We start from the raw sequence: 23649 nt of genomic DNA, 5'->3' as shown, positions 1-23649 counted from the left end.
ATTCTTTGTTTTCCCCATTTATCCATCTAGTCTTATTTTAAATGATAGAGTATCTGTTATTTACTTTTTTGATAATTCCATACATGAAAACCATTGATTGATTATTTCCTTTTAAATGAGTCAGAATATTAGAAATGAAGATAGGAAGTGAGGAGTTTCAGAGACCCTTTGTAGTAACACAGGGGTCTAGGACCCCAGTCGTCTACATACCACCTAATATATAGCTCAGTTCATCTTAGAACTACAGTTCTTCACTCAGGACAATTTGTCTCTTTTGGACATGTGTCATATTTTGGTGGATGGGATTGAGATGATGTTGCTGCGGAAATATGGTGAGAAGAGGCCACAGATGCTGCCAAATATACCACAGTGAATGATTGGCTAACCCCAAATATCAAGTGTGCCAGAAATTTTCAGAGATCTGGTTTTCAAGCATACGTTGTATGACTCCATACATTAAATATTAAAAGCAGAAAAATCCATAGACACTGAAAATCCATAGAGAATGAAAGTAGGAGGTTTCCTGGGAATCAGGAGTCGAGGCAAAATGACTGTTTGCAGATAATGAAAATGTTTGAAAATTAGATGATGTTGATGATTAGAAAGTGGTCGGCAACCCTATAGGTGGAACAACATTATGAACTAACCAGTACCCCCCAGAGCTCGTGTCTCTAGCTGCATATGTAGCAGAAGGTGGCCTAGTCAGCCATCAGTGGGAAGAGAGGCCCCTTGGTCTTGCAGACTTTATATGCCCCAGTATAGGGGAACACCAGGGCCAAGAAGTGGGAGTGGGTGGGTAGGGGAGCAGGGCGGAGGGAGGGTATAGGGGACTTTTGGGATAGCATTTGAAATGTAAATGAGGAAAATACCTAATAAAAATAAATAAATATTTTTAAAATTAGAATAACTCCAATAATATTTTACTGAGTACTTCCTATGTGCTAGATTTATTTTTTAAAAAAAGTCCATCAAGATACTAAGACTATTAGAAACCATTCAATTGCAGATTCTGAAGTCAATTTCATGGTATGTAAATTATGTAACAATAAAATGATTTTCATCTTTTTCACATGTTTCATTTATTTTTGTTCTTTACTACACCAGAACTCATTTCATGCAGTAATATCTAGTTTGCTCTGGACAGTAATCTCTAGTAACAGATCTTATTTGCAGCCTGATATTTTCTATGAAAGTTATTAGGTATGTTCTTTACTTTTTATACACATGTGTTATCACTTTGTCTAAGACCCTTAGATATGCAAAATATATATGATATGCCATTTTTGTCCAAGAACAATAGGAAAAACTCTATATATTAAAATATGGATGGAAATTTCCAACCTTTTGACTGTATTTTTCCTTTTCTTTCATTCAATTTTCTACTTTTAATTTTCCTAGAATTATTAAAATTGTTACTCTAGAAGAGGGCAGATGTCTTTTAATTCTAGTACTAGAGGGAAGACTCTGATGCTAACTTGAACTATTTATCAAGTTCCAATCTCACCAGTAGTACTACAAAGTTAGACCTTGACTTGAGAAAACAAAACAAAACAAATTGTCACTTTTTAGCTGGAAGAAGCTGAGGAGGATGGCAACCCTGTAGGAGGAAGAGCAGTCCCAACTAACCAGGACCCCTGAGATGACTCAGACAATGGACCACCAACCAGGCAGCATACACTAGCTGATATGAGTCCCCAGACACACATACAGCAGAGGACTGTTGGGTCTGGGTTCAGTCAGAGAAGATGGACCTAACCCTCAAGAGACTAGAGGCCCCAGGGAGTGAAAAGGTCTGGTAGGGTGGGGGTTGGGGGTTGGGGACATGCTTGTGGAGACTGGGGAGTGGGGCAGAGGAGGTATGGGATGTGGAACAGTCAGAGGGTGGACCTGGAGGGAGATAAAATCAGGAGTGTAGAAAAAAAAGATTAAATAAAATTATTTAAAAATTTAAAAAAGCATATTTGAGATTGAATACTATAAGCAACCTCTTATTTAGTAATTCTCACTTTCCAATCACTATGGCAAATGTGCAAAGGACTCAGGTACATGGGCCAAAGTCAGGCACAATGGATCCATGGCCCAGTCATAATTCTGACCTAGTCTATTCTCTGCCAAAGAGCAAGTTTGTCCCTGCCCTTGACATCATAGAAACTACTGGTCAATGTATGTGTGTATTGGGCAGAAATAGAAAAGAAAAATGTATTTTGTTGTATTGTGTGTCCAATAAACAGAAATTTTACAAAGCTTATTTTTCACTACTATTTTACCTCTGTTAACTCAGGTATAACATTTTCACACTTGACAATTACCAGCTAATTATAACCCAAACAACATCCTCCTATCTGCATATAATTTCCTTCATTGAATGTTATTCCACCAGATACTTAGCAAATGCCTGCAGACTTTCCAAATTACAAGCTATATGAATTCTTTCTGTGGGTATTTATATTATTAAGGTATTATCTACATGTAATCAAAAAGGGTTTTCTCATTTTAAAGGTACTGTGTTTTTATCTGATTTTTCATTTAACCTTTCCCCACTCCAAAGGAGCATTAAATAAACCTAGAGTCTATGAAAGATTGGGTATATTATGTTCTCATCAATCCTGCTGAACAGGAATGAAAAAATGCTATGCACCAAATGTCTTTTATTCTTTTGTGGTTTATAGAATACACAGATCACTTTAAAGGATGAAATGGAATCCCGGGAAGCAGAGGTGTTCAGAAATGAGTTTCTTACATAACTACTGTTATTTTTTTCTTAGTAAACATCTGCATAAATTGAGATAAGGAGGAACAGAGGGAGGTTTGAGGTAGGAAGGTCTATGAAGATAGGCGATCTTTCCTAGCTAGTCAAGTACCTCGCTTAAATTACTGCAGCATTTGCCTATGAAGAATTCACACTAAGCCACTCATGGATAGCTTTTCTTTAACCAGTATCTACTATCTTGTATCTACTTTATATAAGTTATCAAAAAATCCTCCAAGGTAGTATAAGATACAGTACACTCCAAGGTTTGCAATGGAGGAAAAGTAGTCAATGTTTGCCAGAATCAGTAAGTGGTGATGTACCTAAATGCTGACAAGGGTACAACTTCAATTATATCCCAGAAAATATCCTTCCCTGAAAATTATATTTTCTATTTTTTGGAAATGAGAGTTTTGAGTATTTCCCACCACCTATCCTCCCAACTCTTGTGTTTCCCAAACCATGTGCTCTCTAATTCTTGAGTTAGTCCAGTATTTGCATGAGCTTAGGGCTGACTTTTTTTTTTCTTTTTCTTTTCTTAGATATTTTCTTCATTTACATTTCAAATGCTATCCCCAAATTCCCCTATACCCTCCCCCTGCCCTGCTCCCCAACATACCCACTCTCGCATCCTGGCCCTGGCATTCCCCTGTACTGGGGCATATGATCTTTGTAAGACCAAGGGCCTCTCTTTCCATTGATGGCTGACTAGGCCATCTTCTGCTACATATACAGCTAGAGACACCAGCTCTGGGGGGTACTGGTTAGTTCATATTGTTGTTCCACATATAGGGTTGCAGACCCCTTCAGCTCTTTGGGTACTTTCTCTAGTCCCTCCATTAGGAGCCCTGTGTTCCATCCAATAGATGACTGTGAGCATCCACTTCTGTATTTGCCAGGCATTGGCATAGCCTCACAAGCGATAGCTATATCAGGGTCCTTTCAGCAAAATCTTTCTGGCATATGTAATAGTGTCTGGGTTTGGTGGTTGTATATGAGATGGCTTCTTAGAATTGGGTTATACCTTTAAAAAAAGGGGGAAAAAACATGGCTCTCTCTCCTTTTGTACCCATTGTCATTGTTTGTAGCTCTTCACCTAGTGATGGGGTCTTTTGAATTTTCTTCTATCCATGGGGACATTGCATTTTCTTATGAGTAGATGTCTACAAAGTGGGCATTTAAAAGCTCACTTTGGTTCCAATTACCTAAAAATAGTTAATCTTGTAACAATTCTAGAATATTTGACAATCAATCATGTGTCTGCTTTAAGAGAAAGGTTGAGATTTGAGGTGTTATACAGCTGACATAAAAGGTCTGCAGTATTCATTCACAATACCTATTTCTCCAAGGACCATTCTCATATATCAAAAGCTGTTGAGACTCAGAAAGTAAGCCAGAAGACAGAATCCTAAAGCGACAATAGAAAACACCCTCCCAGAAGTCACCATCCAATGTTGTATTCTTCAGCATTTCTCACAGGTCACCCCCTTATCCCTCATGAGCAGGCCATGCTTGCTGAGAATATTTCCTTGCTTGCAGTTGACAGATATCTCTAGCTAACTTGAGCCTATGGTTTCTTAGCAAACCCTAAATCAGAATCAGCTAATTAAAAGGGGGAAACTTGCTAGCATAAGCAAAACTTGTTAAGTTGCAATCAAAGAAAGGAATAACAACAACTAAAAAGGGCAAAGGAATTATTGTAATTTAGAAGGGCATTTATTCACTGATCACTTCCAAAGAGAGTGTTTAGAAGTAGTAATAAATTCATGTATTATTTGTTCTCTATTATAACAAGAACAGCCTGCAGTTCATATGTATTCAACACATATATATGCACAAACAGATATTTGGAATGAATATATAACCAAATAAAGACATATTTGGATTTCATATCCTTACACTTGTCTCAGAGATATCACAATACAGAAAAATAAATTTATGCTTAAAATAGTGACTTAAAAAGAACAAAGATATACTCAACTTCAAAAGGCAAGAGTAAAAAGAATATTCTGGAAATGTTATTGATTCTGTAACAAAATAAATAATTTATTAATTTATTAAATAAATAATTTGTGTTTTCCAAAGCCAACTTATAAAAATTAAATAATTACTTGTTGATAAAATATTAATTGAAATATTCTTTTTTCTAAAACCCTTGGTAATCTTTGTGTATTGAGAGTAGAATGAATCAGTATGCATGTTATTGGAATACAGTGTGGTATGAAGCACTACATGACCAGCATGCACTGATCAGTAATTAGCATTTTCTTTTCCTAATAATTTCTTTATGGTTTAAGCCTTTGAGGTCCTCTCTCCAAGTACATAAAACATATATAGGTGATGTGAACTATTATTATCCTATTGTTCTGTGAAGCACCAAAATTTTATTTCCTCTATCTAATTGTGTTTTGGTATATGCTATCTAACATTCCCATTCCTGCCTAGCTTCTAGGAATCAGTATTCGGCATTCAAATTAATATTTATAGCTTCTTCTATAGTTGACTTATTTCACTTAACAGGATTTCGCTTTTTAAAACATTTTTATTAGATATATTCTTTATATACATTTCAAATGCTATCCCGAAAGTTACCTATACCCTCCCCCTGCCCTGCTCCCCTACCCACCCATTGCCACTTCTTGGCCCTGGCATTCCCTTGTACTGGGGCATATAAAGTTTGCAATACCAAGGGGCCTCTCTTCCCAGTGATGGCCGACTAGCCCATCTTCTGCATATGTTGCAGACCCTTTCAGCTCCTTGGGTACTTTCTCTAGCTTCTCCATTGTGGGCCCTTTGTTCCATCTTATAGATTACTGTGAGCATCAACTTCTGTATTTGCCAGGCACTGGCATAGCCTCAAACGAGACAGCTATACCAGGGTCCCTTCAGCAATATCTTACTGGCATATGCAATAGTGTCTGTGTTTGGTGGCTGATTATGGGATGGATCCCCGGGTGACTGCCTTTTAGTTCCATTCTCTTTTTCTGTTGTAAATGGCATGATTTCACTCTTCATTATGATACATTGTGTACATATACTTTATTAATCCATTCATCTGTTGATAAACATCTATGCTGCCTCTATATCATGAGCATTATAAATAGTGCCACAAAAACACCTGGAAGTGCAGTTGTATCTTTGAATTAATGAAATTATTTTCTTTGGATATATGCACAGGTGTGTAAATATGGATCACAGAAAAGGTCCATTTTCAGTGTTCTTTCCACCCTTTACAGACTTTGCTGCTTCTTATCCCCTTTCAACTTTACTTCTGATATATATGTTTCAGCAATAAACATATTCACAAATAAATGCGAACCTTGGACACATTGAATTTTTAGAGACATATTCTGTGTTCACTTTCCTGTGTACATTTGACTTATTATGTCCTTTTACTACTACTCTCCCAAACTGAATGATGTACCTTTCATAATGACGTTCAGCTGTCCTTACTAATGTATTCTCAAAGATAATATTAGAACTTAGACCACATTAGATCTTACTATTAGCATCCTTTAAATACTTGTCACTTTCAGGGGCATAGAGGTGTGGAATGGTCAATGAAGAGCTTTCAATTCCCCTGCCTACATCTCTCACCTAATTTTTATACCCATCTTCTTAGGTAGATTGTATTATCATCCCTGTCCTACACATAAGGAAATTGTGGTGAATCCGGAGTCAGAATTAACATTGCCTAAGTTCGATATTGTCATGAAAATTATGCATTACACAATTTAATAATGTTCCTGTATTATCAATTTGAAGAATCTGTAGAAAGTATGTATATATGTAGCTAAAGAAAAGTGTGCATATTTATATAAATGTATAAACTCAGTTTTTCAAAAGATCCAACTCTATCACCAGTTACTGCAGTAATTCAGTATTGACGCAAAACCTAGTAGTTCCTGTCAATAATTATAAATTTATTTCTTAAATGATGAAATTGCAGAATAAAGTAAAACCAACCCATGCTTTATTACAGTAAAGAGGTAACAATACATGTAAACTGAGTAGCTAAATCAGAGGTCCCTGCAGGTGAACTGACTTGGTCAATGTTGCTTAAACAAAGCAGAGCCTGCTGAAAACATGGGGCAATTCTTTGAAATGTGAAGGGAATTTCAGTTTGCAATATAAGAATCTGGCATTGGTATGGTCTAGAAAAGACTTGAGCAGTGGTTCTCCGTCTTTCTAATGCTGAGACCCTCTAATATGTTTCCCCATGCTGTGGTAACCCCCAACCATAAAATTATTTTTGTTGTTATGTCATAACTGTAATTTTGCTGCTGATATGAAATGTAATGTAAATATCTGTGTTTTCCAATGGTCTTAGGTGACCTGTGTCAAAGGGTCATTTGACCTCCCCAACGGGTCATGACCGACCAACAGTTTGGGAACGACTGGATTAGAGAGAAGCCAAATAGCTCTGTAGTAAAATCAGGGTGATATTTCCTGTAGCACGCTTGTAAGTATTCAAGTAGATTTTCAAGCACATTGTATGGTATATGACATTTGTTAACTTTGTCTTTTATGGCATTAGAGTAAGTGTTGCTACTGTAATAGTCTTGAGGTCGTGGCTGTTTGCATGACAGGTGGTTTTCTAGACCAGAGTGGTAATGGAGGACAGAAGGGACAGAGAAAATATCTGTGTCAGAAGCAGAGAAAGAACACCAGCGATTGTGGAATTTTGGGCGAACTTTGGATTTTTACAAGAATGGGGATTCAATCCATGCAGCTTGATATGAAAAGTCTGGAGAACCTTAAGTGACTGTTTTGAGTACACTGGAGAAACTTGACCATTCACTTAAAAAAAAAAAAAAGTAACGTTAATTGCTAGAACTGAGACGTCGACAATGGCATAGCACTTTCTTAAAAATGAATTCAAATATATCAGCATATGCAGTCAACTAATTTGCTGACTTGAAGACAGCTTCCCAAACCTATTATTGCCTGTAATGAACGACTATATGCACTAATCACAACATGCAGTCTTGACAGTGCTCACGGCATCTAAAAAAATCATGATACAGGGATTTTTCTTTAGACTCAACACATTTTTCATTCAGAAACCTGATTGGCTGTTCAAAGTGCCCTGCATGATATAAATTGGGGCACAGAGTTGGAAGAAACCATCGGATCAAGCATCCCTGAGCTTCAGACAGAAACTCACTGAGCATACACTCAAAGGTATGTGGATTTCATTCATGATTTACCATCTCCACTGTGGTCATTTCTTTCTCTGAATTTCATGTTTCAAATGTGTGAATGAATTGCACATTTCTAATTCTTTGTGCCATCTACACCATATGTACTTCTTTAGTTTTACTATAATGAAATTATAGACTTAAATCATTGAAAAGAAGTTTTAACTTTATAGTACAGTAATGTATGTACTTCTGTAAATTTTAGGTCAAGCATTCCAAAGCCTTTTGGGAGCCAGATTTGATACAAAAATGTGTATTTGCTTTTTAGTTAAGATGCTGTTTTAACAGGCTGAGGGCTACTTCTTTACAAAATCTTGTTAAATCTTGTGAATCCTTTTTCTTATTACCTCAACCTTTGGGGGGAAAAGGTTTAGATGTTAGAAATCCTCAATGTATTTTTCATAGGTAACACCAATGCATTTTACATTCATGTCCTAAATTTACTTTCAAGGTGTTGTCCAAAACCAATGGCATATTTTAGGATAGGTAGTTCTTGCTTCATGTTTCAAAGGCCTTAATATGTAGAAGGAATACAGTATAGTTGACAAGCAAGAAGAGGGTGCTACTGGCTTAAGACAGAACTCTTTACGTAGAAACCATTCCACAACCCTTAAAGAAGCTTAGAATGGTAGCACTATTCTCTTTCTTTGGATTAAGCATGCCTTCTGCTTCAAACCTGGAGTTTAAAGGCATTATGAGAGATTCTTGCCTAAAATTCTACAAGTGGACCTAAACCCACTCTGCCATTAATCCATTCTGTAAAATTATTCAATATTTTCTCAAATAATTACTCTATGTATTTAACAGTAGCAATGCTCAAGTGGGTTATGCCCCCCAAAAGAAAAACAACATTTCTATCTTTTCTTGTTACCAAAGTATAAAACCATGTTCATTTGATTATCTCTCCAACTGTTATACTCAACCCGATTCTTTTAATCAGTTTTATTGTTTCCATCTAGCTTCTAGGCATCCTTAGGCTGTATAGCATAGAAAATGGTTTGCAGCATCATTCTTGTAGATCACTTTTGGTCCTCTAACTCGTTAACCTTCAGCTTCAGCTTAGTTTTTAAACAAATAAACACATTGCAATATTAGTACTCCAGAAGCAATGATAATTCCATATGAATGTCACTTTACAATAAGGGCCGCACCTTCTTTTTGATTAGCAAGACATTAATGTGGATTATATACATGTATGAAGCATAATTATATTCATGCTTTTAAAAGTTTTTAAATGGTTGGTATTGATTTACATTTCAGAACCATCAAGAAATGGGGACCTGGATTTTGTTTGCCTGCCTCCTGGGAGCAGCTTTTGCTATGCCCGTGAGTAAAACAATCCATTTACTAATTGCATCCAATTGAATAATCTTGGAACTAGAAATCTGCTCCCATAGTTGGTAATTTTCACTGTGTAACACAGTGCAAGATCTTATATCCCCAAGTATCTAATAGGTGTTGAAGAAATCATTTTTGAGTTTGTTAAAAAGAAAATCAGGAAAGTCTCCACCTTAGACTGTGATTCAGTTCAGCTGAAGTGGGACCAAGCACTCAAGATTTTAACAAGCATTTGACCCCTAGGAGATCTTCCTGTAACGATTAGCTTGTAAACAACACTGCCCATCTCTACAAGTAGTTATCTATTTGAAGGGACCCTTGAAAGGCTTCCAGAGAGTGTTTACTTGTTTTAGGCAAATATAACAGCCCCCCCCCAAAAAAAATCTCTAAGGCTTAATTACTCAGAAGTTCCAAAATTTCTTCTTGCCCTCCAGATGCCACTGCTGTTGTCTTAAGGGGGTAATATTTATACATTAAAAATTCTCTTCTTGTGCCACTTCAATGAAGCCCTCTACCTTTGGTGGATCTGGTTACTCCTTATATAGGATTTGGCAGTAGCAAGATACTGTAATCCTGCCTGCCTGTGCCAAATACACATTGACAGCATGCAAATACAGTACCAGATTTGCACAAAAGACCAGGAAGTTTGGTCCATTCTCTAGACAAAAGTACAAAATGGCAGAAGGCTTAGATCACATGCGAGCAATACTCTTCAATGGTATAAAGAGCAGTTGATTCTACTCCTGTATACATGTAAGCTTGTATATCAGCCACACTTCTCTCACACATAAAACCAAGATTGTGTGCTCTGCATTCCTGAAATCCTAGTCCTCCAAGGTGCTCCTGCATTTACAAACTCAACCCTCTCAATACAAAACTCTCAGAGAACTTATATCAATACAGTTTAGGGAAAACAGTTACCCAACTGATGCAATTAACATTCAGATGAGAGTGAATAAATTCGTTTGCAAAACATGAGCATTTTGAAACAGTAAAGTTGAAGTGACCCTTAAGCAGCTTTGTGACTGAGGGAGGTTTTCAGCTTTATGCTCACAGCTTTCTGTCTCCTGCCCCCATCACCAGGGGAGGGCATAAGAAACTCCATAAAACAGGCACTAGTCAGGCCCCTACTTTGGGAAGCACAGAGAGTCCTGGTTTAGAAAATTGTTGAGGTTGCTTTTTATTTGGAACTTCTAAATTTCTGCCATAAATAATTGACAATAATAAAAAGGGTTGGCCTTGAACTTCAATAAATCAATTATTTTATTGTCCAGGGGATGGATTTAGAATATTTATATTTTATTAGTCTCGTCTTGTTCTCACATTGAACAATGGAGTTAGTGTATTATTTACTTACTTTGCATGTTAATTACTGGGAATCCCTTTGATTCTTGAACATTTAACCAGCTGATCTATAAAACAACCGTCTGTGAAACAATTCCTGGCTTATTGTTCATTTTAAATTGTGCCACAGAAACAGACCTCTTTTTTTTTAACACGGAGTTTGATCAACAAGTAAATGGGTGGGCACAACAGGGAGGGGTCCTTTGATAGTTGATGGGTTTAACCCAGTGATCTCTGGAGGTGAAATGTATGATGCTTTCTGCATCTAGATCTCCCTAGAAGACTCTGGACCATGGGGTTCCTCCTTCACAGCATACATGCTCAGACTAAAAGTAGACCTCAAATACACTCTGCAAACTTTGTGTATATATATATATATATATTAAAATAGCTTTAGACACCTTAATATGAACAATTGCATATTGACTTAACCTCTTTCTTTCTCTTCCTCTTTCTCCTTCTCCCTCCCTTTCTCTTTCACTTTGCCTTCTCTCCTTTCTAAAAAAGCTACCACCTCATCCTGGAAGCCCTGGTTATATCAACTTAAGCTATGAGGTAATTTTTCTATTTACTAATTTTGACTATTATTTGAGTTAAAGATTCCCTGAGTTCTGTAAAGAGTGGTGTATTGATTCTTCATTCAAGATGTTTCTCAAATGGTCACACTTTTTCAGTTCCCACCAGCAGCTTTAAGCCCTGACTGATGTCCTCAAACCTGCATTTCTCCGCACCTTCCTACCTGGTCACTCTGACTCAACCTCTACTTTTAAACCTAGTTATAAATGTATCCACCATGAACTACCACTCAGGAAGGCTCCATGATAGGGCAGAGAGTGAACTCAGCTTCAACAGTCTTGTTCTATGCCAGCCTATAAAATTCAAGGAGTAAGTAAGATGTTAAAATCTTTTCTAGCTGGAAAAAAATTGCTGATTCAAAGACATCCACACACTGTGTGTGTTTCTCATTGGCTATGCTAAGTGATCAATGAAAAGTGGTTTACCAAAGTCTCTACAGAGTGATGGAACACAGAAATGTTCTAGAAACAGGATTTGGGGTTCTCCTAAACTGCCTGCAAACTATATGACCCTGGGAAAATCAGTTCCCCACTCTGTAACTTTGGCTTCCTCACCTAAACAAGGGAAACAATGATAAGAACATTTCCAAAAAAATATCATCCAGAAGAGCTTGAAAAGTGCTGTGTCACTCATAACTTGAGTAAGGTTAATAGCTTTTTGATGTATTGGTTAAATGATGTACTATATGAAAGAGCTATCTGAGACTAATTAATAAGACTATACTGTCCAGAAGGAATGAAACTCTTTACTTATCTCATGGGATCAGATAAAAAAAAACCTAAGTCTGTTAACTAGTATATACAGAAGAAAAATATCATAAGGATCTGAGGCAAATTTTAGTGTTTTATCTGAAAAGGTTGATTGATATATTTGACCAAGAAATCTATGTCTGAAGGATGAAAGACAATGTTTCTACCTCATTTTTCCATTGTGATATCAAATAAACAAGTAATGATTATTATATCACATTATTATAAGTTTTCAATTGTTTTGCTCTTGCAATGAAGAGGATTAAACTGAATTACTGCTTTTGTTACTTCAGCTGAGTGAATGAACCTACCTGAGTTTTCATAACATTACCTATAAAAGTGAAGGTGATACCTGCCTCCAATCATGCGAGAAAGCATGAAAAGTGTATGGGATGGATGTAACACAGTGCCTGACACATAGAAAGCATCCTACAAATGTTTACCTTCTTCTTTCTTTTGTAGAAGTCACATTCTCAGGCTATCAATACTGACAGGACTGCATTAGTGAGTCTATATTTCATACTGCATTAGTGAGTTTAGTATTTAGTTCATATGTAATTAAACTGAATCAAATGCATCCTAATGTCTCTTTCTCTTAAGGTGCTTACCCCTTTGAAGTGGTACCAGAGCATGATAAGGCAGCCGGTATGTAAACATTTTGTTCTTCCTTCCCTTAAGAGAATAGACATGTGTTTTAAGTCCCTTTTTAACTGAAATATCATATCTACTCCACCTTCAAACACTAATGGGAATTTTAGTTTGTAAAAGGTCATATCTGTGTACACTGTTAGAAATTCTTGCAAAGGAAAAATGACTAAAATATTCATAAGGTCATAATAACAAACACTACTGCTACTTCTCCAGTTAGAAATCAACTGAGCCAATGGTAAACCTGACTCTTTGTTTCTCACCAGTATCCTTCCTATGGTTACGAACCCATGGGTGGATGGCTGCACCACCAAATCATCCCTGTGCTGTCTCAACAGCATCCCCCGAGTCACACCCTTCAGCCTCATCACCACCTTCCCGTGGTGCCAGCTCAACAGCCCGTGGCCCCCCAGCAACCAATGATGCCAGTTCCTGGCCACCACTCCATGACTCCAACCCAACACCATCAGCCAAACATCCCTCCATCCGCCCAGCAGCCCTTCCAGCAGCCCTTCCAGCCCCAGGCCATTCCACCCCAGTCTCATCAGCCCATGCAGCCCCAGTCACCTCTGCATCCCATGCAGCCCCTGGCACCACAGCCACCTCTGCCTCCACTGTTCTCCATGCAGCCCCTGTCCCCCATTCTTCCTGAGCTGCCTCTGGAAGCTTGGCCAGCGACAGACAAGACCAAGCGGGAAGAAGTGGTGAGTATACCTTGAAACCAGCAAAAGACAAATCCTTGGAAAGTGACTTAACAGAATTGGTCCCAGAGTTCTAAGTTTCAAAATGAATCAGAGCCCAGAATTGCAGAAACCATAGATCTTTGCCTTTCTTGATCCAAGCATACATTATATCTGTTTGGTTTTTACAAATGAATTTGGTGACATGGCTTCATAATTAACACTATAGGTCTTATGGCATATTTAAATTCTAATTATAGAATTCTTACCAGTATATGTATTACTGAAATGCACCCATTTTAAGAGTAACAGAAGATGTTAAAATCATGTTACACACACACACACACACACACACACACACACACACACACATACACATCAAAGGCTTGAGTAGTTGCTAAAACTGCAGGAAGAATATAAAAGGAGTAGTTTTGAGAGTAAGGAGGACAGATATTTCAACAAGCTGAAAGAGGTAGATGGAAACTATCTTTCAAGACATAAAGGGCGATTGCCTGTCTAAAGTGATCATTCAATTTGAAAGTGGCTATAGGCAATGCTGTTAGGTTCCTTTTCATTACTAGGATTCCATAGACTAAGCATTTGACAAGAGTTTCTCAGAATTTAGCATTAAATACTCCTATGTTACAGAAAGCTCTTATTGACCAAGGGAAAAGTAGTTAATAAAATTATCCTTATGCACACACACTCACTCACACACACACACAAGTAACATATAAGAAATAATTTGATTATACTATGCACTTGCACCCAAATATGATTCCATTTTTTAGGTGCTATTAGTGATTTGCTACTCAGAATCAGAAAGGAGTGAGGGAGGCATGCCCTAGCTTGTCCTTAGAACCAGGGCATCTAGGTTCTAGCCCTAGCTTTTCCCTCAAAAAAAAAAAAAAAAAAAAAAAAAGAGATGGTAAGGTGCCATGTTACTTCCATCTTGAGGGTGTTTTCCCTCTTTAAGGTAAGAAAAGGGGGAAAAACAGATAACTTCTAAAACTTAGAATTAATGCCAGCATTTCCTTATACACTGTCATGAATGTCTTCACAATTGTAAGCCTGTTTATGGAAATGAGGCAAAGCTTTGGAGAATTGACTAGAATTGAATGACTTGGTAGCTAGTACAGATTATCCTAGACTAAGGTACATGCTCTATGTTTGCATGCAAAGTGGGTTTATTTGTGTCTTTACTAACGATTAACACTGTAGATTTGATCATGGGTTTTATCTTGCCAAACATATTTGTGGAAAAGTGAATTTGGGTAGGTAGTTTGATCATTTTAAACTCAGTATCCTCCTGTTTAAAATTAGAGTAAAATTATTGATGATTGCCTAGAGTTGCCCTATGGAAAATAAAATAAAGTAATGACATTATAGCAGGCAACAATTGATGCAAGGTGGCAGCTACTAATATATTATTAATATGCCTTAGTGATTTCAACAGAGAGAGCTTCTATTTAATGACAAGACAAGAAACTTCAGAAATTACAAAATCAAGTTAATGGTTATACATTGTTTTGAAAAAACTGAAGCCATAACTTATTATTGTAAATGGTATTCACTAGGAATGTTTGTAAATTATGTTAATTGTTCCTTTTGCTATATTTTTTCAGGATTAAAAAATTCAGAAAATGAGAGAACCGAAGTGGATACTTTGGTTGTTTTTAGGAATAACTCAAGAACACAATGATTTGTGCCTACAATCACTTAGTAAATTCTGTAACTAAAAATAAGTATCATTAGCAGATAATAAAATGTTTGAAAAATCATTCATGTCTTTGTGTTGAATTAAATTTAAATTTTCCTATCACTTGAGAGAAGAACTTATAAGTGAATAATATAGGGACTGGTCATTTGCTCCTACAAATTGACCATTTAGCAGGCAAATCATGACTATATCTTCTTAGAGAACTTTTATATTATCTGTAATGTTTTCTTAAAATAGAAATTTGTACATCATAAACAATAGCTGAGAAAGTTAACAGAAATAGTTAAGCATGGATAGTCACTGAACCTGAACCAAATGAAGGCAAGTTTAGAAGAAATATTCTTTACATTGAAAAAGATAAACTTTAAGGAATGTTTATATTCTAAATCAAATTAAGACTTGGAACTTTAGCTTTATTCTTCACACCACATCAGTAACCAAAATCTGGTCTTTTGATCTCATTCTATAGAAAAATATTTTGAGTGAAATTATGTGATATATATGGTAATTCACTGAAATTTAAATTATTAAAATAATTATTTTTCCTAAGAAAATTAATAACGGAGCCTCAAACAGAGAATTGCAGTGATTTTATACACAAGTCATTTCTTTCACCTCATAATCTTTAAGCTGATTAAGTCTACCACATGGTCTTCAAAACGCTAACAGATGCGTAAAATGGACTCAAAACAAGTTTTCTTTCCCACTCATATTTATATTTGAATCATTTTTCCTCTTACACCCACACAAAATTGTAAACAGTCTTTGCAGGATTTATGTTACACAGCACCCACAGTAACTTTATTCCAGTACCTTCATGATTAAGGTCTCTCTTAATCATTTTCTGGAATGAATAAACATAGCTTTCTCTGAGAAGATATCAATATGCAAACAAATTAGTTGATTTTAAAGAACTAAAATGCAGTAATAAAGGTAAAAATAAAGCATTTAATGAATTAGCATAGGCCACTTCTAATCAACTGAGTAAATATTTCTCAAGCACTCACTAGACTGGGTATTACTGTATGTGATAGTGAAAACAGTAATTCCTTATCCTTAGGGTTCTAGAATCCACCAAAGGGATACAATAACCTAGCCATCAAAAGGAAAGGATGTTCAAATGGCATTAATCCTATGGCATAAGTAAAGTCAAAATTCTATGGCACATAGCAGTCACTATTAATAGCTGTTCATCAGCTTGCTCACAACTTATTCCTCACTGGTAGAGCTGGAACTGATCCCAGCATGTGGCCTTTCACCTACTTGGGATTGAGATGTGCCCTCTCCACTACCCAGGGAGTGGAGGTCCATTCTTCCACACTAACTATGACATCAGTTTCCATACTTCTTTTCTGTTATTAGTTGACGGATAGGTTGTGGTCGACCATGAATATAGAATGAGGGCAAAGGACAAGTTTCCTGGGGAAAAAAAAATCTTAGGGATTAGTCTTCCCTTTTCTTAAAGGATGTATGGATATACCCTAGAGAAAAAAAAAACTGATGTTCTTTTGATCATTTGTTTGAATTGTGATTCATGAAGCTGTGTCTGCTGTCTTGTGATCAAAAGCTGGAAGTAGAAAAATACAAACTCGTGGGGATCTTGGTGGAATCATTGTGTCCTGAAATTCCCCATCCCTGTGACCACTTAGAGCTCCATGCTTTCCGATTTCAATGAGAAGCATGAACTGTGGAGCATAAAAAGAATTCCCATTTTTATAGCCCTGTTGCATAATGTGACTCTAACTCTTCATGACTCTTTCTAAAAGATGAGGGTATTTGTGCTTGCCTCAGATCATGGACAACTTATGGAATGTGCTGCAATATTAGTGACACAATACTTGACATAGGAGCCTTGGACTTGTGTTTAGCTGCTCTCTTTTGTAGAAGTCACATTCTCAGGCTATCAATACTGACAGGACTGCATTAGTGAGTCTATATTTCATACTGCATTAGTGAGTTTAGCATTCAGTTCATATGAAACAAAACTAAATCAACTGCATTCTAATGTCTCTTTCTCTTAAGGCGTTTTCTCCTATGAAGTGGTACCAGGGCATGACAAGGCATCCGGTATGTAGACAATTTGCTTTTTATTACTTTAAGTTAACAAGCATGCATTTCAAATATCCGTATTAATTCAAATATGTTTATTCCAATGTATACACTTAAGACTAACACTACTTATATTCTGTTGGAGGTGAAATGGTTTCAAAGGCCATAGAATTCACAGGCATATTATAATATCTATGTGGTAAACCTGCAAAACTTGAGGGTTTACAATAACTTTTGATATTAATGAACATCCAACTTCAATAAATGCCTAAAATATTGCTCACATTAACCTTCCAACCTTTACTTTTGGGCTTCTATGTACTTTTTTGTATGCTTCATAATATTGGGTTTGTACCATACTGAAGAGTTCAACTTCTATAAATGATTCTAATTGATAGAATTGTGCATAGCTCTTATATTAGAAAATAAAATGGAAGATATAACCTAATAATCTAATTTCAACTGATATTTCTATAAATATTCATCTTTTTAGCAGAAATTGAGGATGGATATTTTTAAAAATTCTGGAAGTAACTATCATTTATCAAAGTGGTTGCCATACTACTATACTCAAAATGTAGATACATAGGATCAAAAGGCAATAGAATGTTTAAACCAGAGCTATATATTAAGTGGTAATTAGGTTTTATACCAGTGATGTCCAACACATTAGTCATGTGTTGGCATTTATATCTTAATGAACTAAAAAGGAATAAAATGTATAACTTAGATTTTTTACTATAGTTGATATATTCTAAATGCTCAGGACCCACACTAGGCAAATAACTGCCACATTGGACAACACTGCTAATAGTACTGAGAGTTTTATCACTGTTTCTCTATACACTACTTTCTGAGTCAGACAAAGCATATTTATTAATTCCAAGATTTGAAACCAAAGATGACACAAAACAGATTAACAGATTGGTTAAATGTGAAACTTTTTAGTTCTCCATAAGATGTTATTTCCTAAGCATGTCAGTAATCATTGTCATGAAAGAGGATTTTCCTAAGAACTAGAGTATTCTTTTGCTTTCTTTTGTCAAACCATATACACTATGATGGTTTCTCCTCTAGTTCCCTTCCAAAACAGGCAAATCTGGAATTGAAATAAATTCATTTCCCTGTTTGTAATAGAATTGTTTAGCACCAAATGAATGGTGTTTCAGACTTTGAACCAGCCACATCTGGACTGGAGGTATGTTAGGTCTGACCTTGACCTGCAGCTTTACTGGCAAGAGGTTAAGTTTAAGCTGATTAAAAAAACCTGAAACCACCACATTTTTTTTACTCAATTCTGACATAGATTTATTGGCTGTAACTGCTAGAAAATTTTGCATTCGCTTTTGTTTCATTGTTCAAAAATTACAGCATTATTAGGGCACACACATGTTTGCACATACACATGTCCATTGGGTTTACCTATAAAAAAAGCACATGTGTGGAGACAGGTAATATTTGAGCAACTTGAAATTTTAAATGTCTTTTCCTCATTCCAACCACTTAGAGAATATATAGGGATGACATTATCTATTACTAACAAGACATATTACAGTTTAATAAAATTTTGGGAAATAAATCAAGTTGCTCATTTTTCCCCATGAAACATGTTTATATCTACTTTTGTAACTCCATACAAAATGTATCTATAGACTTTCACCATAAACCTGATGTCTGCCCCTTGGTAGGACACAATAGCAGGAAACACCAAGTTTGAATGCAAATACAAAACTTTAAAAGGTATGTGAAATACTAAATAATTGTGTTGATTATAAAAGTAATATGATGTTCTACTTATCTTAACAGCTTAACATGGAAAGCACAACAGAAAAATGATTCCAACCACTCTCCTACCTTCCCAGAACATAATGGCATGTAGTAGTGTTCAATATTGCCTTAATAAAATTCTCATCGGCTTACATTCGTTGTGGATTTCTTATTACTTGGAGGATTTCTTTTGGGGAGATTTAGTTTCTAACCAATCTCTGTTCAAAAACAAAACAAAACAAAAACAACAACAACAAAAAAAACAAACTGTAACCTTATCAATAAGGGTTATTGGCTGAAATTAGTTATTCAAAAAGCTTCCTGTGAAGAGTCCACATGAGATTCGTGTAAAACACCTGACACTTACAAAAGATAAATAACAATTGAGGCTTATAGGAGAGAAAGGGTAAAAGCTAAATAATATCCACCTCCTTTGTTTACAAAACCAAACTCAGTACTCAGCACTCCTACCAATGTCCCTGTCCTTTAATGGAAAAGTGAAAGGAAAGAGGGAATGAAGAGAGGGAAGAAACCACTGTGGGGTTTAAAATATGTATCTTTTTCTTATGAGTTAAAAATACCTCAAACAATATCAAATTACTTCAACACCATAAAACATCCACAATCCTAATCCATTATCCTGTATTTGGGTGTGGAATGTGAGTACGCTGGGGCTATTCAAGTGTCCACCCAAATTCAATGATGGTTTCCAGTGGAGTGACTTTACAAGCAGAGCTTCTGAGTCATAATTATGACCATAGCTGTGGAAAGTTGGATAAATCTCTTGTCCCTGTGTCTCAATTTCTTCACCTATCAAATGTGCTCATATCTTTCTTTCAGTCTTTTTTTTTTGGTGGAGGGGGATAGAATCTTCCCTCATACAATACATCCTGAGCACAGTTTCCCCTCACTCCACTTCTCCTAGCTCATGCAACCTCCCCTCTCCTCCAGATCTCCTTCCCTTCTGTTTCCCTTTAGAAAGGAGCAGGCCTTCAAGAAACAACAACTAAACATAACTAAATAAAATGCAACGAGACAAGGTGAAATCCCTCATATTGAGGCTAGACAAGGCAACCGAGTAGAGGAAAAGAATCCTAAGAGCAGGCAAAAGAGTCAGCAGCGCACTGCATCTCACTATTAGAGAAGTCTCATAAAAACAGAAAGCTAACAGCCATAATGTCCACTAAATTCAATCCCTGCTGGATGCAATTAATGTAGGGGTGTGTGTGTGTGTGTGTGTGTGTGTGTGTGTGTATGTGCATGAATGTGTCTGTATATGTAGCATGTGTATGTGCATGTGCAAATGTGTGCACATTTATATGAATATATTTATATTTATACATTTTCCTTACTCACTGTGACCTTTCATGATCTCCACCACATCTGATCTTCCAGATGCTGTTTTGTCTACCCCCAATGCCAACCTCACTTTCGATTCCCCACCCTAGGGTATGGTATAAATTCATCATGTGTACATAGTGATCAATTTCTGATTATTTTTCTATGTGGACCCCAAGCTTATCATTGAATGGGGAAACCATGGTATTTGTTTGATATAGAAGTATTCACAACACATCTTGTGAAAGATCTCTGCTGAGAATTAAAGTTCCCATTGATGAGAGGGCTGATGCACAAGGATGAATGCTCTCCTGATACATGGTACATGGAGACAAGTAGAAAGGATGTTAATTTCATTTTCAGGAGTATCTTGAGTTATGCATAGGCCCCCATCTTTCTCGATTCCAGTGGATAAACTGTAAACTTATGCAAGGCCAGTCTCAAAGGAAATAAAAGGAACCATCTTTCATTGGTTAGTTCTGAGAACACTACAGTGTGAAATAAGTATGTCTTTTTGAAAATATATCATTGCCACTTTCCAGTCTTCCTTCTGCAGTCATGTACAGCACATACTTAAAGGCTTTTAAGAGATTCTAAGAAATGCACCAGGATGTGCATAATGAAAATACCATTGAAATGTTCCTAGCATGACAGTGAATCAGAACTAATTGGCTAATATATTCTCTCTACTTGAAATTTAAATGCTCAGAAAGGAATATAAGAAAAAAGTTCAAATATCTAGTTAGCACACACACACACACACACACACACACACACACACACACACACACACACACAGAGAGAGAGAGAGAGAGAGAGAGAGAGAGAGAGAGAGAGAGAGAGAGAGAGAGAGAGCGCCTTTGACTTTGTTTATTGCTTTGCAGCCTCCACAAATGTTAGCTAGTGGGGCAATGGTCCAAACTGGCTCCTTCCACAGGGTTCTGACTGAAGAAGGAAAGGAGGAAATGTTTGCAAGTTTGCACAGCTGCATGCAATAACAAACTCAGGCTCTACAGGTTTACAAAAATCTCATTTTCTGCCTGTGATGAGGAACTTGGCCTCAACCTGGTTTCCACCAATGATTTTTTTTTTACATCCAAAAATAGGTACAACAGAAAACTTCAAAACCTATTTCCTTTTTTCCCTTAAGACAGCACTTAGTTTTCAAATACTTATAATATATTGCTACTAAAAGGTGCAGTTTCTGTCCACAGGATTTATAGATATAGTTAGAAATTAAAAACGTTTTTCTGCCTTTGTGGCTCATTCAGGTAGAAAACAAATATTTCCAACAAAGAATAATCAGAAACCAGGAAATCAAGTTCACAAGGTGAGTCAATTGATGTCTGTTATTATCAGTAATCAGAAACAGAATATAAAACCTTTCTTGGCAAATGGAATCATTCAACAACCTGCAACCAATATCAGACTTGTAAGAGCAGAGAATTTTATTCAGAAACAACTTGTCATTTAATAACCTACATTGTACATATGTAAAGTATACCTATAGTATAGTGGTCTGTGCACATGCTAAGAAAAATGAAACTATACGAGAATGAATTGAAATGAAATGCTCACATTGTTTGATATCATACATAACTGATCGTTAGAAAAGCTTGTGATTTTTAACATGATGGTGTTTAAAAAATCCAACAAACAAATATTTGCTGTTACTTCAGGAGTCATAGAAATGTGTGTGTGTGTGTGTGTGATAAAAGCAAGAATTTTTAGCTTATTGAATATTTTGGTAATGTTCTAAACTATCTAAGAAAATACTACGTTTTTAGATTTTCTCTGAACTCAGAAAATAGGGCATATGAAAATGAGAAACAGTAAGGTATGTTCCAAAGGCTGCCTCTATCACATACACAAGGTTTTCTGAATCAACCATCTGCTTTTCTTCATGAAGTGGGCACAAGGAAGGTGACAGGCCACATTTTATGGTTAGCGTCAGAATACAGTGAAAGTTTATGATGTCACAAAATCAGCAGCACCTGTGGCAACACTTTCTCTTGTAACCTATTATCATTATTATACAGTAGTCAAACACAGAAACTCAAAAGTTCTCAGCAGCCATGATACTTAGTGTCACTTCTGTTATGGACTGTTCAGGTGACACTGCCAAATCTGATCATTAGGACTCTGTTTACTTATTTATGACTGAAAACGATTAAACTAGAAGACCATTGGGGCATTCACAATATAGTGAAGCACTATGTATTTGAAAGTCAAATATGGACAAGTTTCAAATGCTGAAGAAATAACTCAGAAGAGAAATGGAGAATCCTTCTTAAGATTTGTTGACATTCCATTCCAGTTAGCCTTGCTTGAAAACCCCAGACCTTAGTTTAGAGCAGCAGTTCTGAACCTGTGGGTAGCAGCCCCTTGGTCAAACGATCCTTTCAGAGGACTCACATAACAGATATCCTGCATATCACATATCTACATTATGATTTATAACAGTAACAAGATTACCATTATGAAATAGCAGTAAAAATAATTTTTTGGTTGTGGGTCACCACAACATGGGGAATTGTATTAAATTGTTGCAGCATTAGAAACATTGAGTTCCTCGTATGAGACAGCTATAACAGGGTCCCTTCAGCAAAATCTTTCTGGCATTGGGTAATAGTGTCTGGGTTTGGTGGCTGATTATGGGATGGATCCCCGGGTGTGGTAGTTTCTGGATAGTCCATCCTTTAGTCTTAGCTCCAAACTTTGTAACTCCTTTCATGGGTATTTTGTTCCCTATTCTAAGGAGGAATGAAGTATCCACCCATTGGTCTTCCCTCTTCTTGATTTTCTTGTGTTTTGCAAATTGTATCTTGGGTGTTCCATGTTTCTGGGCTAATATTCACTTATCAGTGAGTGCATGCCTGGCAAATACAGAAGTGGATGCTCACAGTGGATGCTACAAGATGGAACACAGGGCCCCCAATGGAGAAGCTAGAGAAAGCACCCAAGAAGTTGAAGGGGTCTGAAACCCTATAGGTGGAACAACAATATGAACTAACCAGTAACCCCAGAGCTCATATCTCTAGCTGCATATGTAGCAGAAGATGGCCTAGTTGGCCATCATTGGAAAGAGAGGCCCCTTGATATTGCAAACTTTATATGCTCCAGTACAGGGGAACGCCAGGGCCAAGAAGTGGGAGTGAGTGGGTAGGGGAGAAGGGCAGAGTGAGGGTATAGGGAACTTTCGGGATAGCATTTGAAATGTATATAAAGAAAATATCTATTAAGAAAGAAAGAAAGAAAGAAAGAAAGAAAGAAAGAAAGAAAGGAAGAAAGAAAGAAAGAAAGACTGAGTTCCACTGTTCTAAAGCAACAGGAAGAGAGAAATCTGAACAGTCATCAAAACCTTCTGAACCTAGAACTTAGAGGAGATGCAAATGCTGGATGGAGTGAGCTAATTCAAGATAATCCTTCCAGTATAATTGCATCTCTCTTTTCCCACTTTATCTCCTTTCTTCTATGGGATCCTTACTTC

General features: G+C 36.6%; 2 protein-coding genes across 10 annotated transcripts in view; one reads left to right on the top strand and one right to left on the bottom strand.

Moving 5' to 3' along the window:
- The window catches only part of Arhgap6 (Rho GTPase activating protein 6), a 509347-nt gene that overhangs the window by 109354 nt on the left and 376344 nt on the right, over positions 1-23649 (bottom strand). The gene's annotated exons all lie outside the window — the stretch shown is intronic.
- On the top strand, positions 7878-18973 carry Amelx (amelogenin, X-linked). 3 transcript variants are annotated; one of them, NM_001081978.2, is made up of 7 exons: positions 7878-7933; positions 9211-9276; positions 11140-11187; positions 12558-12602; positions 12872-13309; positions 17028-17072; positions 18861-18973. In NM_001081978.2, exons 2-7 carry the CDS (start codon positions 9223-9225, stop codon positions 18888-18890), a joined length of 660 nt encoding a protein of 219 aa, NP_001075447.1. In that variant the 5' UTR covers positions 7878-7933; positions 9211-9222; the 3' UTR covers positions 18891-18973. The 3 variants fall into 3 exon arrangements, with proteins under 3 accessions (NP_001075447.1, NP_001277300.1, NP_033796.1); NM_001290371.1 differs by lacking the exons at positions 17028-17072; positions 18861-18973 and adding an exon at positions 14911-15066 and having other exon boundaries at positions 12944-13309; NM_009666.4 differs by lacking the exons at positions 17028-17072; positions 18861-18973 and adding an exon at positions 14911-15066.

This window comes from Mus musculus, chromosome X (assembly GCF_000001635.26).
Source record: "Mus musculus strain C57BL/6J chromosome X, GRCm38.p6 C57BL/6J".
NCBI classification, from domain to species: Eukaryota; Metazoa; Chordata; class Mammalia; order Rodentia; family Muridae; genus Mus; species Mus musculus.
Note: the sequence above shows the minus strand (reverse complement) of the source record. Positions and strands in the feature narration are given on the sequence as shown.